Source organism: Aspergillus piperis (genome assembly GCF_003184755.1).
Source record: "Aspergillus piperis CBS 112811 unplaced genomic scaffold BO85scaffold_35, whole genome shotgun sequence".
Classification (NCBI taxonomy): Eukaryota; Fungi; Ascomycota; class Eurotiomycetes; order Eurotiales; family Aspergillaceae; genus Aspergillus; species Aspergillus piperis.
This window is the reverse complement of record NW_020291625.1, coordinates 106623-124419: the sequence shown is the minus strand read 5'-3', so window position 1 is coordinate 124419 and position 17797 is coordinate 106623. Positions and strand designations below refer to the sequence as shown.

The window sequence follows — 17797 nt, the reverse complement described above, 5'->3', positions numbered from 1 at the left end:
GAATGTCAAACTTCATGTTTTTTTTACGTAGGTTGTAGGGAGGGCCTGTTTTCCTATTACAGGCTTTGTTACCCCCGAAATCACTATCAAACATCAACCTCCATAATTTTCTCGCCAGGTTCAGGATTTCTAGCATCTCCAGCACCTTCAGCACCTTAATCACTTTCATCACATTCAGCACCTCCAGCATTAGCAGCAATAGCAGCATTAGCAGCATTCATTGCCGCAACGTGTCCATAATTCAAGACTTCTCTGACTTGGTCCAACTCAGACTCCCACGAAGTACCTACTTGCTCTTCTTCCAGAGGATCCTTGTTCAGAGCCTCTACATCGACGTGAACATCACTGTTTAGCGTCATCTCCTCTCGTGCAATTGGAAAACGGAGGTTGTCAATCAATCCCGGGCCTTTTGCATTAGGCTCCTTATGATCTTCAAAGATCTTTACCTGAAACCTTTGTCCGGGGCGGAAGAAAAAATTATCGTTCTCGAGAATAGCACTGTTTGTCTCTGGGAGTGGATGCATTGTTTCCTCACGGTACTCGGTCAATGTGAGGATCAGAGCTCTACGTTCCAGCAGAGCGAGCACTCTTTGAGGCAAGGCTTCGGTGAAGGTAACGCCGCAGGCAGACAAATTCACATTTGGTGCTTGGAGCAGCATATGTGAGATATGAAATTCATTTTGCGAGCCATATAGATAAAATGGCATAAGGTGTCGTGGGTAATGGTCGTCGCGATTGGTTGAATTCAAAGGACGGCTTATGACAACCCGCTTCATCTCCATGCGGCATTCAATAGTCGATTCTGGATCAAGGCCAGGGGCACTAATCGAACCTCCAACAATTCGCGGTCCTTCCTCAATTCCTTTGATCAGCGCTTCTAGATTCACGGTGCTGCTCGATTCAAATGCAAAGACCTTATCTGGGTTTTTCCTCTTCAGATCAATGAAATCGTTATTTACTTTCATCTTTGCATCATTGCTGGACGCCAAATCAGTGTTCTTTGGCATCAGCGTGGCTTCCAAGATAATTTGCTGGCGTTGGGTCGCTGCGTGGAAGCTCGTCTGGAAATCAAGGAAGATTTTGTCGGTTCCCCGGAGAAGGAACGTTATTTTCTTATCTTCAAGACTGTTTCGCTTGCGACACCAGTCCACTCCCTCGATAATCTCCTTTTCGAAAGTATCCTTTAAAAAACCCGATGAACTTTTGACTGGTGGGAAAGGGGCTCATCACAACGTTTCTTATAACCCAGAGGTCCTGATCGCAGGCATCCAATCCTAGACGCCGCATGAAATTTTGGGCGCATTGGCCATACATAGCTGGTTCAAACTGCGTTGAAGTTAGAAACAGCGGTACTCTCTGAGGATCTCCTCTGGTAGAGGTGATGGAAAGTCTATTCACCACCCGCCTCATCAGATAGTTGGCTTCTTCCAAGTCTCTATTTAGTGTGCCATCACTCCGATACCAGTTAATTGCGAAGGCATTGATGTTGAGATCTGATCCGATCTGTCGCAGCCAAGGCAAATGAGCATCCCAGCCCTCCCTCTCAATGTCGGCCTCAGTCCTGTTGATGATACAATCGAGTACCTTCCTGCGTTCGACGTCAACCTCGCCGGACAAACAATCGAAGCCTTCCTTCTCCTTTGGCAACGGGTTGAAGGGTACGATGATGTATTTTCGGTTATGGAGAGGATTCCCTGCATGCATGGCAGCATAACAGACAGACAACTGGTGAAGTTAGAAGAGAGCTGACAGACTATGCACAGGGAGGGAGTCATACCCGCGCACTAGTAAAGGCTGCCTCGCCCAAAAGACGGCCATATCCCGTAGGATCTAGACCAATTGTCTGGTTAGACATCCAAGCTGCCATGGCAGCCGCACCGGGCTTGCTGCCCTCTACACCATAAACTCCAATATTCTCCATAGAGCCCTGAGTCAAATATGGACTGGTCCAAGTGACAAAAAACCGCATGCGGTCATCCCGATAACATAAACTTCCCGCTGGATAGGGGATGTAGCCCGCCTTGTGGGGATCGACCGTAATGGTATCGGCTTCTCTTAGCGCAATCAAGTCTTTCAGCGTGTCCTCTCTCAAAGGCAGTTGAGGATTTTTCTGAACCGCCTCTTCCCTGTCCCTTTGCTGGATAGGTCCTGCCAAGTTCATTCTTTCCCGGGGGATCATGCTTGCAAAGTACCCACCCCAGGCAGCGTCGGCATGCACTAGGAATGACAGCCCCCTGTCCTGGAACCTTCGACGCATAGCCAAGATGTCATGCAGTTGATCAACTGCACCTTCTTCAATTGTTCCAATAACAGCTACCACGGCATACACAGCTTGCCGTTGTTCAAGGCAGTGATTAAGCTCCTTTTCCAAGGCATCAAGAGAAATGTGACCTTCCATATCGACCTCCACGCCCTGCATATTTGCAGACCCAATGCCGGCAATTGCTACCCACGTTAGCGATTAAAATTAAGCGCAACAAAGAAAACTATACGCACCACCGCCTTTCGGCCATGAGTAATGCCGTGTCTGAGCGAGCAAATACTTGGCCGGCTTCTTGATACGGAACTCGTTTTCCAGCACGTCTTTTCCAGTTGTCTGAATGCTGAATGGCTTCAGAGCCTCCTCAAGATATTTGGAAGTAATCCCAAACTGCTGATAGAGAGCTTCTCCCATATCCAAGATTTGTTCGGGACGCAGGTTGAGCAATTCCCAGACGCCGAGATCTTTGAATAGCTTCTCTTCTCCAACACATGTGTTGACCCAGAAATCGTCAGCGATAAACCCAAGAGGTCCCTCTCTCATAGCATGATACAGGCTGAGAGGATAAAACTTTAGATTACGTGCTGCGGATGAATGAGTAAGCTGGATGTGCATACCAAACGATAGAAAGCTTACTTACCAACCCAGATGGATTCAAGATTGGCTACAGTCCCATAACATGTAATGTGACCCCAGGAGAGAGGCATATCCCTTTTTCTCCTCATCTATGCTGTAACCAAACATGTTACACAATTGCTTTCCCACTCTTAGCTCAACGACAGTAGTGAAAGGACCTCCCTCTACGGCGACATTGTTTGGGCTGTAAATCATGGTCATAAAGTAACCCAGAAGACCAGGCATCGTCATGTCTGTACACATGTGGCCCTGGTACCGAGGATGCCAGAAGGGTATTGATTGTTTTCCCAGGGTTTCGGCAGCCTGGCCGACTGCAGCCGTGAAATTATCCCTTATTGGCTTGAGCTTTGTGCGGGTCTCGTTGGAAATGAAAACATCCTCCTGTCCCTGCTTGACAGTCAGAGGTAAAGGCATAGAAACTACGTGTACTATAGAAGTGCCGGCAGACATACATCTGTGTTGGGTTGATAGCTGAGTCTAGTGTTTTTGATCTTTGCCAGGATGGCGGCGATATTGGTTTCAAAATCTTCCATATTCTCAGCCCTTGGCCCAATGAAGTAGGAGCTGATGAGCTTATGAGAAGTGATATTCTCCCCTGCGTTTCTTGGATCCCCCATGTTGTTGTTGATGAGTCTGTCTGTCAGACAGTGTCCCGGCTCAGACTTCTGTATTTATATTTTCTCCTCAATCTCCAGTGCTCCGCTCGCGCCGTCAGTCCTGCCATAATCCCCTCACGACGGAGTGGTCCTCCCCTACTCTGAAGCTAACCCCGCCTACCTCAGCTGATTCAACTAGCTATCTATCATGCAAGAATAGATGCAAGGGTGACACTGGAGGTGCGGTATTTATGCATAGGACACACATTAGCCATTGTCCAGAGCTGAAAGGTAGCATACTCTTACCTTATGGATATGTGATGGCCACGTCGTCGAGCACGACCAACCAGCTTCCTAAGAATATAGTCTCACAAGCTGTATGCATAATAATCGTACCATGGTATCAAGGCACCTGTACATACTTCTCATAATGTCTCAATTTGATTGACCTGCCAATCAAGAGCTGAGTCGAGGCTCGCGCGTCACTCGTTGGCACTGCAAGGAGTATTGTGTCGATGGGCATACATGCATCTCGATATCATCATTATTAAAGTAGTATGCCCGGGCCGCCGACGTGGCCTTATTGTTCTCCAATATGAGGCCTGGTATGATCCTCTTGGTTATGTTCGCACAAAAGAATTGATTGCCGTTGAAATGCATTGGTGTTTTGCATGGTCTTCTCCCCATTCCTGTACTCGAGAATGTGTAGTGGAGTTCATGTCTTCATAGTGAAGGCGAAGCTTAAACTCGGAATTTAACCTTCAATTAACCCATATAAATAAGCAGTCTTAGGTTTGAAATTAGAGGATAATTCCAACGGGGGATTATACTAGATCTCCCAGAAACCCCACAGAACGCAATGCCACGTACGAACAAATAATCTATGCGCCGCCACTTCCGCGTCGATCCACCGGCCTGCAGCAAGCCACCAATGTAAGCCATCATCGATAATCTGGTTTGCTTTAGCGTGCAGTTGGCATTTAGAGGGCATCCAATCAAGTGAAACCCATCACCTTTTGTTGCTGTTCTTCAGAAACCACTGACTCGCAGATCCCGGAGCCCGGAATTCCCCTGGGCCGCCCAATTCATCCAAATGGTAGGTATCGAACCCCTGTTAACTGCCTGCAATCTACGCTGCGATTTCCCGCACAGACATCAGTAATAAATGCCACGTCATTATCAGCCGATAGGTAAGCCAGAATACTAGCACAGAACGCAATGCTACCAGCGTTCACACATGCTAGAGCATGTACTGATTGAGATTTATCTGCCTCTTACGGCTACCACGTCTCGCACCGGGCGGGATTTCCATTCCCCGCGCACCAGACAAATCCAGCCACGACCGAGTGGGCAGTTGGTCTGCGAAATATAATTCTGTCACTGGAGGGATATCATCATTATCTCTTGTCAAATTATGGTCAGCGGTTCCCTGTCGCACTCATGCGGGCGACTGCATTGGGACGATAACCCCTCATTTCCGGCAACGAGGCTCGGGATCCAGGGGATACACAGATTTGGGGCACATCATAAGCTATTAAACTGCTGCCGCATCATTATGACTTAGTCACTCGCTTAACCTTCCCATGTCGGTAGTTTCAAAAGCTATCAGAGCATAATGAATTCATTGCTCACATGTGTTGACTTGTGATTCACGGACATATAGTATGCCACGATTCTTGCAACGGCTGGGAACATTGCTGTATAGAGGTCTTGGTTAAACAGGGTATAATAACTGCCAATATTAATAGTTAAAGAATGGCTTCACACCTATGCACATTGCTCTACGCCAACCTACCACAGTCAGAGAACCTAAGAAGTGGTGCTTTGACCTCTCATCTTGATGCGAGTTCCCTAATGTGGAAATCTATCTCAGGAATCGTACGGCACGGATCGAGTAGCAATCCTTCCCTGTTTTGTAGGTCATAATCGTAGTCTATGCAAAAGGATTGTCATTATAATTGCCTGCGGCTTTTCGCGGGAGGACCTAAGGAAGCAGGAGAATTGTGTGGTAGCTATTTAGGTCTCTGGGGTACATTAGAGAGCTCGACTGTGGCGGAGCGGCTGCGAGAAAAACAAACAAGAAATAGAGTCATCGTCTTTGTATACTCATCTTTCTCACCCTTGTTGTAATGCGTCCACTTGTGTCATATCCACAGATAAAGCAGATGGTTTCTGCTTCACTTGCCTAGGCTTTCCACAATAAGCCTTTTAATACTACGTTAGCGGCATTCTAGCCCGGTCAGGTATCCTATAGCGTGTTCAGTGTTATTTACCAGATATCGGTTCAGGCGCATATACTCTCCCGAACATTGAATTGACTTTCAGTGCATTCCTGCATGGGATTTCTTCATGAACGCTTCTATATACTTCTACGAATAATATAATGTCTTGTCCTCTGTGTGGATCCTTATTACAGCCTGCCGATGGAATATACAACTGATGAATAAAAGGCAGAAGGGTATATTCAAGATGACTGAACAGCATCCAGCGGAGACAACGATTCAAAACTCGTATGCAATATATCCACCACAATCCTCACGCGGCTCCTTAACATACGAACAAACTGTTATCTCCTGACATAGGAGATCATATAAAAAAGATAAAAACATACAACAGAAGGGATTCGCTGGTGGTCACCCACCCAACTACTAACCTCCCGGCGTGTGGCTTAAGTACGGCTGAGCGGACGGGAAGTCCTGTTTTCCACACCCTATGGTCGTATGTGACAGATTATATCAAGAATACCATTGATAAGGGCAGTTACGCAGTGATTGTAATAATGAAAAGGGAAGAAAAATCAAGGTTAGAGTGTACTAGACTTTGTTGCAGGTGATGAGGTTGGTCTGTTTGCTGAGACGTCACCACACTGACTTAACCAGCTTGGAAAGCAAGGGCAGCAAGAAGAACTATTGTATACTAATTTGCTCCCATAGCCATTTTAACAGTGTATAATGTGTTTTTCTGCTTTTACTTTGTGTTAATGTTTGGGCGGAGTGGCGTGTTACTAACTAGACTACTCTTCTAGGGCTGGGTATTCGGCCCATTTAGCGCAAATTAGCCAGAAATTAGAAGACCTCTTCTTTAACCCCTTGCAAAATCTTCACTCTACTCTCATGCCAAATCCTCTTGAATTGGATCCTGTGCCCCCTCTCCAACGGCGTATACCGCGCAGCAAGCAGCACAAAGCACCGTACCAAATAAGCACATTCGATCGCGATCTGAACAGGCAGATCTGGTTGGGGCCTAAAAGATCAATGCCAAGCCCTGACACTCAGCCCTCCACTGACCTAAGGCACTGACTGAAGACATTAGTTTTCACAAAAGAGTGGATCATATGCTCTGTGATCACATGGTGGCGTCTCACTCAGCTACAGCTTCATACCCCACCAATATTCGGGCTGGGATGAGGGTCTGAAGCGATGTCAGTGTACCCAGCGCTTTCCTATGAACAATTATTGAGATAATCTGGGTCATTCCGTCCCTGGCTTCCCCAGTTTATAGCACGAGATTGTACATGATCTTCTGATAATATCTCTAACCCATGATGGATACTATCGATATTTTCACAGCGGAATTCATGAGACTCAACTAAGGGGGAAGCCATTCAAAAGGGCATTAAAAATATGCATGATAGGATGTGGTGAGCTCTTAATATGTCATATCTCCTAGTGTTTATTTCCATTCAAAAGAGAAGAAATGTCCGCCTCGCGATAGGTGAGCGCGACATGGAATAGAGTCGGCAGCGCCGCCAGCAGCAGAGGAACGAACATAGCGAAAGAACTGGGTGGACAGTTCAATCTTGCAGAATATCAGACAGGAGTACGTGGGAGATTGCCGCTCACACGGGCATTCATAGTCTTCCAGAGGGCAGGCAGGGGAGGCGTGAATGGGAAGATGTCAGCCATGGCCGTTTCTGACGACCAGCCCGGGCACGGAGCTTAGACCGTAAAGAACCGGTCTGCGCATCTTAGCGTACCCCTAAGCTCGCTGGGATTCTCCACGCATTAATCTATTCTGAATGGAATATGAGTCGAATGGGATTCGAGGAGACTCAACGCGTCCATTTTCATTGGTGGAAAACTAGAATGAGAGGCCGGTGCGAGATGACCGGTGGCATGCTGGCAGCCTCAGTAGGCGGCATTGCGATGGACGCAGGCAAAGGTACAGACAAGCTCGGCGATATATGGAGGATATAGTCTCCAAAAGGATTCCGACCATTTAAGACGTGTTTCTGATTGACTGGGTTCGGGATTTGAGACTGCCGGAGAGGGCGCTCAAGGCTTACGCAAAAACCTGGTTTGAAAAGGCTTGAGCCCACAACAGCCCGTAGAGATAGTAGTGGTTATCGGGTATGCGGCAATTATAGTGCACCTGCATGTCTCTCTGTTCGATCAGTTAGAGGCCTCAGCCCTATGGAAAGACCCACTGCAATAAGGCTACTAGCCTACTGCATCCAAATTTTGCCCCAGAAGTGGGTCCCACGGGAGGGTATGTCGGCTGTGGGAAAGCCCCTTTTGTTGAGGAGAAGAGGTAGAGACTTCTCATTAAGCAAGATTCTTAGAGGTTGGATTGATAAGCGACAATTTTTGATACAAAAATTGTGCGATTCAACTATCCGGCAAATATCAGTGGATCTCTCTGAAGGCCAATAAGCTGAAATGAGACACATACGCGATGTCCAGCCCTATCGGCTAGGTATGAAAGTTCGTTATCAACGAGGACCTGTCAGGCTTCTTAGTGGCTTAATGAATGAGGACCTTGGGGTCACTGCCGACTTAGCACTATAGAGGTGAGTTCAGAAGTCGCGTCCAAAACATTTATAAAAATTGGTTTCGCCGTAGTTGAGACCTATTAAGCATTATAATATTCCATGGACTATTATAACCATGAAATACTTCAATATTCACATTATCTGCGCTTCAGTGGCCTTCGGCCTCTTGGGCTCAGCCAAGGGTTTGGATGAAAGTATTATCGCAACGGTTGTTGACCTGCCCTCTTTCATCAAGGAATATCAGCTTCATGCAAGTTATCTTAGTGCTGCAGCAAGAGCAAGCAGGTTATCCAATGTCACTTCCATGATGCACCTTGGCAGCCTGCCTGGGGGCCTTTTAGCTTTTTTCTCAACTCACTGGATTGGCCCACTATGGACCATGCGGCAGTTATGCCTGCTTTGGGTCATCGGCGTGGTTGTTTTCATTACATCGGCTGGCAATATGGGTCAACTCATTGCTGGTCGGTTTATCATGGGTATGGGTGTCGGTCAGGCTGGTGTTGTTGGACCAATTTACCTAGCCGAGGTGGCACCAACGGCTTCTCGAGGTCTATTGGTCGGTCTCTATGCGTCATCGGAATATGTAGGTGTTTTGATAGGGGTATGTCAGTGTCTGAAATCAACTGAGGAATATTCGTTCGCTAATCCCATATTTTAATGGACATAGTACTTTTCCGGTTGGGGTGCCTCGCTTCATATATCCGGCGATAGCAACACGCAATGGATACTACCAGAAAGCATCCATATCATGGTGGCCGGGGTGTTACTACTTTTCTCAATCGGCTGCGTTGAGAGTCCTAGATATTTGATCTACAGTGGTCACGTATCAAGGGCTACAATAACTCTTGCTAAGCTGCGGGGTTATAGCCCAGAGGATCCCCGTATTATTGAAGAGGTACAAAGTATTAAGCGTGAGGTTTCCTCAAAGAAAACCACGGGCAAGTCCAAGTGGTCCTTTTTAAGGCAATGGAAAGCACTTTTTGCAAGAGCCAATCTCCAGCGATGGATGTTTCTTTTGTCTGCGCAACTTCTCAGTCAATGGTCCGGAACAAATGCTATCACAAGTGGGTTCATTACTTCTACCCCTTACTCCTCTAAGCATAAGGCTGACATCAGTGGCATAGCTTACGCACCTAAGTTCTTTGCGCTGTTGAATGTGACTGGGAAGTCCGAAAAACTGTTCAAAACAGCTATTTTTGGAGTAGTGAAACTGGTCTCTGCGCTTATTAGCGCATTCTTCTTCGTTGATCGCTTTGGAAGAAAACGTACCCTGTTAGGAGGAATCGTACTTCAGCTCCTCGCTTTGCTCTATATTGCAATCTTCATGACAGCTTGGGATGCAGCTGGCAAGCCAGACTCCAGTAATGCGCTTAGAGCAGCTGCCGGTTCCGTGGCTGCTCTATATGTTACAGGAGTCGGCTATGCTTTCGGATGGAATTGCATCCAATATCTGATAAATGCTGAGATTCTTCCTTCAGAAGTTCGTACACTGGGGACAAGTCTCCTCATGTGTGTTCATTATGCCAATAAGTTCGCACTGGTGAAGGTAAGTTTACTACATTTCGCTATAATTGAGCTGTTCTTGACGAGGCTAATCGATACCAAGGCCCTACCAAGTATGATGCTTGATGATGCTTTACAGCCCAAGGGGACATTTTGGTTCTTCTTTGCTGTTGCATCAATAGGTCTTGTATGGGGCATTGTCTGGCTGCCAGAAACTTCGCAGAAAAGCTTGGAGGAAACAAGCATTGTATTTGAGAAGCAGTCGACAAAGAATCCGTGACGAGTTAATATATTACTTTACATAGAAGCGCCCAGAGTGACATATATACGAGCCTAGCTTGTATGTTGTACCGATCACCTGTCCAGCATTATTCTACCTTACCGTCATGTTGTGCTGTTGCTGAATTCACGGATTATACTGGTTTCCATTCTTTACTTGATGTAGTCTAGCCAGAAACCTTTTGTCAAGGCACACGCGATACAGCGAAAGCAAACAAAATGAAGCAAAAGAATGCAGCAAAAGAGGGTGGTAATATCAAGTATTCAAAGTATATAGTAGAGCAAGTGTAAAATGATACTCTATATAGCAGCCTGGGTATTAATTATATAACTAAATTTATACAAATATACTGACACAGTCACACAAGTGACAGACCCCTAGATAAACAATATTTTTAATATAAACAATCTTTTATATATTATATATTTATCAAACCCTAGGATCACTTCCCTGTCCCTGGTGAGGTTCTACCATTACGTCACTGCAGGCTCTAAGGGGTCGGTCACCTGGTCCCTTGACGCTTTCTGTAAGGTTTTGTACACCTTAACGGAATCGAGCCGAGTCGATCCGGGTGATGCGTGTCGGTGTAGCAGCAGTGTTGGGGATTTCTATTTGAGTCATAAGGTCTCATATTTTCGAGTAAATTGTAGGGGAGAATGGAGTGCATTCGGTTCTGATTTCCCCAGAGTAGCTTAGTGGGTTGGGATGGCTGTCAACCATGAAGGTCATCGCATTAGAGTCCCCTTCAGGGTCTTTCACCGTTGAACGTGACATCGCATGTATCTACTTACTGACTATGTACTAACAGCGTAAACGGTCCCTGGCAAATATTTCATCTAGTCCAGCAAAATGGTGCATAGGGGATGTGAAGTAGCCCTTTCCAAATAATTGTAGGGCTAGGGGCAACGATACCAGTTTATATTCATCTAGTCCCACACTACTAGTAAGATGTGCCATTGCCACCCTAGCACCTTCCGAGGATGATGGATCTCAGTCCAGAAGGGTGTAACTACTATTATTTCACTGATAATCAAGGTCAACGTCCGTATGAAGCCGTGGGCTATGACAGACACATAAGCCACTGCCTGTAGATTGTCCCTCGCGCCGACGGCGCCGGTTTAGGAGGCACCCACCCGCGTATTGACCGCACACGAGCCACATGCCGGGAGATTAGTGCATGAGTGGGTGACCACCAGGTCTCACTTGTGCATTCGAAGGGGTCTGGCGAGTGGGGTATGCTGTGCTGTGCTGTCTACCCGACGAAACCTGTATACGTACCCCTAGACAGGAACTACCCCTCCTTTCGTCTGCGGCTTCAACAGCCCCAACATAACCTGTTTCGACCTCCAAGCTGCCCACTCGTCCACTGACCTCGTCTCCTCCTCTTCTCCCTCAGTCAGCACCGGTATCTTCCCTCCACGGATTCTCCGCATGGATGCTGACTTCGCCGGCCTGACCAAATACGCCACACTCCGTCTTGGCACGAATGCCTGTTCTCCAGGTGCAGCTAGGACCCTATGCAAGGAGCTCCGTAGCAGCTGACCGGTCCACTCTACCAGAGTATCACCAATATTGACCAGCGCACAGCCCGGCACGGGTCGAACAAAACGCCAATTCTCCATCTTATTCTCGAGCCCCGCAGGGAGGATCTGCAGACCTCCAATAACGTGGAATAGCAGCGTCGTTGTCCCAATATCTGTGTGTCCGCCCAACGAAATGCGATCTTGATTCGCTTCACTGGATGCGTGGGGAGGACTGCATAGTAAGCGGACAGAGGTCTCGGACTCCTGATCTAGTGGACTGAGTTTGCTCAGTGTACCGCGTTCGAGACCGAGATGGTCATCCAGCGTTTTAAGAATCACATCTAAAGTTGATGAAGCGTGGCGGATGAAATTCTGGATCTGGGGGCGCTGTGCCTCGATCGGGGGTGCGTTGGTTCGGGGAGCACGATTACCCAGGATATCGTCCTGGTTAATGTTGTAAATGTGCATGTGGTCGAGCTTGCCGTCGTCGGTTTTGAGTGCTCCCATGCGCTTATAGCCTGTAAGGTCTTTGGGCGCGTTGTAAGCGTATTGGTCGAGTGTTGTCTGGTCGAGGGAAAAGAGCTCGATGCCGAGATCAAACATGGTTTCTGCATCGTGGAGGAGGGTCCTGCCTTCTGCGGAGTCGTGTAAGTTGATTAGAAAGAATCCCCATTCGCGGCAGGCGGCAAACAACATCTCTCCTTCGGTTGGGTTGCCGGATCGTAGGTCCGAAAATGAGAGAATGGGAAGGTCGATGGTCGGCGTGTCAGCGGGGAAGGGGGGGAGCTTGGGTGAAGTAGCGAGTGGTGGGCATTGCTGGAGTGGATGTGTCTTTGTGATGTTTATATAAAGAAGTCGGCTTTTCGTTGGGATCTGTTGGGGATGGTGGGATACATATAATATATTCACGGTCACAGGGAGATGAGGATGAAGCTGTGGGGTAGTACTTCTCGGTGGTCGCGGCGAGACAAATGTGAGGGAAGAGACTGGCCTACTTATCCTGTTAGCCATAGAATGACAGCCTTGTGTACATGATTAGTGCTTATTATCAGCGTCGATCGTAGCGTACTAGTGCTTACGCATTCGTGTCTCCCGCGTGCGCACTGGTCAGAATCAGATCGACACATACGATGACAAGTAAGTATCTGGCAAAATGCTATGACGATGAATCATAAGACCAGCACCGATCGACCAATACTAAGGTGGGGAGACATCTGTATTAGAATAAATTCCTTACATCCAGTCGTAATTTTACTCGATCAGCACCTGCTCCTCGAACTTCAGTTACACGCATCTGAGATAAACGCTTTCATCATATAAAGCCAACTACTTCCGCCAAGCTGTCCCTGATTTGAATATTGCTCGAGCCTCACTGCATGCTTTGCGCATATTACACTCAAACAACAAAATTGGCAGTCATTCATTGAATATAAGTATCTAGCTAAGAAGCATAATTGTTTGTGGGCTTTTGTTTACTGCGGTCTAGATTCTATGTGATTGTTCAACAATTTACCATCTATCAGTTTCAATGCCCTTCTCAACTTCACATGTATTAATAACAATATCCGCGTCCACGCCGTCCTTCATATTTATGCAGTAGCTAGATTATACCTATGATATGTATGTAGAAAAGAGAAGGTTCGGTATGAGACAAAGCACATAGTCGAATGTAGTGTACGCAACTAGCATAATGCTCTAGGCAGTAATATCACGAGCAGAGACAACCGTCGCGAAAGCATCCTCCAGCTCACTCAACGCCACATCCTTCAAAGTTGCAGCCTCCACTCCAGGAATATTCCGATCGCCCACCGCATCACGCACGACTACAACCTCATAACCAAGTTCATTGCCAGCCCTGGCAGTCGTAGAGACACACACGTGCGCCATATAGCCAACCAGCACGATCTTCTTCCCAACAGCTCCGAGACTGCTCAAGTACTCGTGCAATTCCGTCTGGGCGAAAGAACTAGGGAAGTTCTTGCTGATAACTTTCTCCCCAGACACAGGAGCGAGTTCGTCGAACTCATTTTCTAGGTGTGTGCCCGGTGTGAAGACAGGTGCGCCTGGTGGGGTCTGGTGAACAACGTGGATGATGTTGCTGCCGTTGTGAGTACCGTTGGTGCGATACTTGGCCAGAAGGTCTGAAATTACTTTGCGGCTGTCAGAGACGCCCTCGATCTGGAGGTGGCCGCAAGCGTACTCATTTTGAGCGTCGATGATGATCAGGGTGGAGTCTTGGACTGAAGCGGTTGATGGAGGAGCACCAAGAAGTTGGCGGAGAGATTTTGCTGGGGAGGAAGAAGACATTGTGATGAATGGTAACAGGGTGGTGGATAGAAAGTATTGGCTGACGAGTAATGCTAGTCTTGTGAAGAGTAGGATATCGTGTCTGATGTGTGAGACGGAAAGAGGATGTGAACAGACAAACAAACCTACTTATAGACAAAGACGCTTATTATATTACTCAGTATTCCGCACTTCGAGAGGTGGGGTACCTAGATGAGAATGAAGTCTCATTTGGAGCCATGACCGACTCGAATAGCGTAGGGGCTGAAAGTGGCGAATAAGGCCATGCTATTCTTCGTCTCGATTTCTTGGCGGAATATACTTCCGTTTTAGGTTAGACCAAACGCACTGTCCGCGGATTCTATTTTGTAGAATACCTCCTGCAGATGCATCCTCGATGTTTTCTGTCAATGATGTCGTTAGAAAAGTGGGTGAAAATTAAGGGAAATGATCAATTTAAGGAGCCGCTTAATGCATCTTGTTGAATTGTCAAAGCTCGGGATTCTCTTCAATAGCACTTGCTGTGATCATCTCTCGCAGTATTCCGTTGATAGACCCGAGAAATGTTTGCATGGCTACTTGATAGCCTAGGCTCCTGTGTCGTCTGTATGATACCCGGAAATAAACACATATCGATACAAATTGTTTCTGCAAAATTTCAGTTACCATTATTGATCAAGTGTAAAGACGTTGTATACTAAGTATCTACCAGCCACCGTCCTTCATAGCATAGGCCGAATGTTAAACACAACTTATGTAATAGCTGACACATCCTTAACACCCAAATGCACGCATTGCTGGAGTGTTCAGGCGTTGCATTCGCCTCCATCAAGCATCATCGACCTGCATACTATCCCCACTATTAGTTTGGGTCTATTCTGCATCCCTAGGGTATCTGGGCTGACTGTTCGCACTCTATTTGATTGGATGGTATTGTTACGATCAACGTTTATTGCTGGTGTAGATAGCCATGAGGGTCAAGCAACGGTCCGTTTGCCAAAACTGCAGATCGAGGAAACTTGGTGTACGTAGGTCACCATTCTACTCCGGAGAAGGAATCTCATTTCATGCATAGTGCGACGGAAAGGCACCTGAGTGTAGTCAGTGTCTACTAACAGGCCGCCAATGTCCGGGGTACCCAGTGAACTGGTCCTTCGTACAGAGCCAATCACAACCCGCCCGGAGTAGAAGATCACCATCGAACCTATCAAATCGGGATCACAGCCCCCGAGACACTGCAGAACATGAATCATCCTTATCGAACATTGCTTTTCGACCGTTGGAAGAAACTCATTTGCTTCCAACTTCAGAAGCAGGCTACAACTTGCATTGTGCCGAGCAGGTTGACTTCATCATAAGGAGCTATGTGCCCGACGAAGAGTTAGAGCTCCCTGGCATTATCTCTAATGAGCCACGGCCTCGCATATGTGGCTCATGGGTCGAAGTTCTTCCCAGTCTGAGCGAAAACACTGATTCTAATATCATTCTCGCTGCCTCAAAAGCTTTATCCACCTCAATTATGTCCCGGGGGTTCCCAGAAAGGGTCTCAGGTGTTGACAGCACGCACAGCTACCTTAACGCACTCAAATTGATGCGAAAAGAGCTCAGCACGGCGAAAATGTCGTCAGATCGAGAGCTACTAGCGTCAATAATGTGCCTCAGCTTGGCAGAGGTTGGTCCTGCTTCATGGTATCTACTTTCAGGGTGCGCTTTGCTTATGAAAAGTTAGGTTATGTTTCCTGGGCCAAGTGAAGGTTTAAAGATGCATATAGATGCCGTGGCGCAGATCCTTCAGGCAAATGGACCCCAGCGCTATCAAACGGGAGTTGCCCACAGGTTATTCATCGGCTTCCGCCCGTTATTGGTGAGTAGTACATCCCAGTTTTGGGGGGTATTTCTAATGCCTTGTAGATGATAAACGCAATTCAATGCCGAAATCCATCTTTTCTGGGATCAGATAACTGGAAGACGACCCCATTTGCAATACTTAGCCCATCCCCAATGCAAAGCCTTCTTAGTCAGGCCGCTGCGCTACCAACGATTTTACATACATTGGACAACTTATCTAGTCCAGGTGCTTCGAATCAAAACCAATGCGAGTGTATACGCATATTGAAATGCTTTGAGGACTTGTTGAACAGGTTAGATGAATGGGAGGCATCTGAATTTAACAATGCGACGTCTCCCCTCTACTGGTACCGAGATCAGGATGCAGAAGAAATCCCATGTATCTGGTTTCCTAGTATTACCATGGCCAACGCAATCACCTATATCTGGGCGTTTCGTATCATATGTCTTTGCGAGATGGAGCGCCTTTCGTCGTATCTCCCACAGCGGAGCTTTGAATACCTGAGGATTTTGAAGGAACAACAAATTGAAAGTGTCCAAAAAAGTTCAGAGACACTCATGAGGCAGATATGCGAAAGCATGGAGTATCTTCTCCAGGAGGAAATGAAACTCTTCGGTCCTGCTTCTACAATCCTGCCTCTTCAGGTGGCCTACGCGGTAGCCACAATGAATGGTAATCAGCACAGCGCGCAATTACCCATCCTGAAGAGAATTGTCGAGCGGCTAGTTCTCAAGGGACTTCAATCTTTTCCAATGTTGATATTTGAAAGGAACTCTTTCCTTCACAGGTGGGATAGATTATCAGACAGGCAATTGGCATAACTGATGGGTGCGTCTTTATATAGATAATATAGTAACATGCAATTGCAGTACCTGTGTGTTACATTCACAGACTGGAAGTGGATAACTAAGGGAGAATGTTGCAGGTGAATGAATAAAAGGATAAAGAAGTCTTCGATCTCGACTGATGATTCACTGGAAGCCTGTGGCAATACAATTCCCTACCGCTTAATGTAAATTACTCACACCAGCCATGCATACCCTCCTACATCTAGAATCTATATTCAAAAGAGTGAGTAATCATCACCACGAGGAAATAAAATAGCTCAGAATCCAAAGAAACTGCAACTTCAAGACACACAAACTCCCTAAACGTCAAACTATCAAACAACCAAACAGAAACCCCACCAAACACCCCAAAATGGACATCATCCACCACCAAAACCACCTCTCTATTACGACCGCCCTAACCTACCTCACTACACCCATCCCATGCTACTCCCTCCGCCGTATCCGAGCTGAATATCTCGCCGCCACCAAAAACGGCCCAGCATCCCCACAATGCGATTTCATCTCATTCCGCCCCGTCAGCCCCGACCACCTCTTCGATATCATCGGCACAATAGCCGGTCCAGTCGGCAGTCTCTACGAAGGAGGCCTTTTTCATATCCACATCCGCATCCCACCATTGTATCCCGATCTACCACCGGTATGCATGTTCATGACGAAGATCTGGCATCCAAACATTGGTCCGTACGGGGAAGTCTGTTTGAATATTTTGCAAGATGAGTGGAGTCAGGCACTTTCTGTGCGGACCGTTCTGCTGTCGCTTTCTGCTATGTTGGGGGATCCGGGGATGGGGGTGGAAGGTGGTAATGTTGTGTATGGCTTTGCGAATGAGGACGCGGGGAGCATATTTTTGGATAATCGGGCGATGTTTGAGATGGTTGCGAGGGATTGGACGAGAATGTATGCCTCGGGGGCAGATGCTTTAGAGTGATTGTTTGCAGGCGTGTGGTGTGATTATGGCTGGGGGGGGGGGGCGTATCATCACATTGGCCAACAGCTTTGTACACTAGCATTCCCTTATGCAGAAATGTTCGCTTCAGAAGTATCTTCGGCAGTAATGTCTTTACCTGGCTTGAATTCTTACTATAACTGCTTCCCTTTCAATAAGAGACACACAGATCTGGCTCTTTGAGGAGAAACTATAAGCATTGTAAAGGCCAATCAACTGTCCTTTTAGCTAGCTCGTCAGTGAGATTTTTACGACTCCCGGAGGCTATCATAAGGACCCCTCTATGCTGTACAACT

General features: G+C 47.1%; 6 protein-coding genes across 6 annotated transcripts; 3 read left to right on the top strand and 3 right to left on the bottom strand.

The window, feature by feature from the left end:
- Positions 1–155: 155 nt before the first annotated feature.
- On the bottom strand, positions 156–3765 carry BO85DRAFT_508111 (pyridoxal-dependent decarboxylase domain protein; the record flags this gene model as incomplete). The annotated part of the gene is made up of 7 exons (XM_025664441.1): positions 3349–3765; positions 3003–3283; positions 2901–2971; positions 2497–2844; positions 1778–2445; positions 1231–1725; positions 156–1181 (listed from the first exon to the last, which is right to left on the bottom strand). Exons 1-7 carry the CDS (start codon positions 3511–3513, stop codon positions 156–158), a joined length of 3054 nt encoding a protein of 1017 aa, XP_025510019.1. The 5' UTR covers positions 3514–3765.
- A 4546-nt stretch (positions 3766–8311) lies between these two features.
- On the top strand, positions 8312–10325 carry BO85DRAFT_508095 (quinate permease). The gene is made up of 4 exons (XM_025664440.1): positions 8312–8864; positions 8931–9327; positions 9388–9809; positions 9870–10325. Exons 1-4 carry the CDS (start codon positions 8379–8381, stop codon positions 10044–10046), a joined length of 1482 nt encoding a protein of 493 aa, XP_025510018.1. The 5' UTR covers positions 8312–8378; the 3' UTR covers positions 10047–10325.
- Positions 10326–10885: 560 nt separating this feature from the next.
- Positions 10886–12863, bottom strand: BO85DRAFT_472943 (oxidoreductase; the record flags this gene model as incomplete). Its single annotated transcript, XM_025662590.1, has 2 exons — positions 10886–12355; positions 12807–12863. 2 exons carry the CDS (start codon positions 12861–12863, stop codon positions 11327–11329), a joined length of 1086 nt encoding a protein of 361 aa, XP_025510017.1. The 3' UTR covers positions 10886–11326.
- Positions 12864–13264: 401 nt separating this feature from the next.
- On the bottom strand, positions 13265–13968 carry BO85DRAFT_524648 (putative isochorismatase family hydrolase; the record flags this gene model as incomplete). The annotated part of the gene is made up of 1 exon (XM_025665429.1): positions 13265–13968. The coding sequence occupies exon 1, from the start codon at positions 13874–13876 to the stop codon at positions 13265–13267; it is 612 nt and encodes a 203-aa protein (XP_025510016.1). The 5' UTR covers positions 13877–13968.
- Positions 13969–15099: 1131 nt separating this feature from the next.
- Positions 15100–16525, top strand: BO85DRAFT_508089 (uncharacterized protein; the record flags this gene model as incomplete). Its single annotated transcript, XM_025664439.1, has 4 exons — positions 15100–15197; positions 15317–15527; positions 15585–15719; positions 15767–16525. The coding sequence occupies 4 exons, from the start codon at positions 15100–15102 to the stop codon at positions 16523–16525; spliced, it is 1203 nt and encodes a 400-aa protein (XP_025510015.1).
- A 379-nt stretch (positions 16526–16904) lies between these two features.
- On the top strand, positions 16905–17514 carry BO85DRAFT_508080 (UBC-like protein; the record flags this gene model as incomplete). The annotated part of the gene is made up of 1 exon (XM_025664438.1): positions 16905–17514. The coding sequence occupies one exon, from the start codon at positions 16905–16907 to the stop codon at positions 17481–17483; it is 579 nt and encodes a 192-aa protein (XP_025510014.1). The 3' UTR covers positions 17484–17514.
- Positions 17515–17797: the final 283 nt, after the last annotated feature.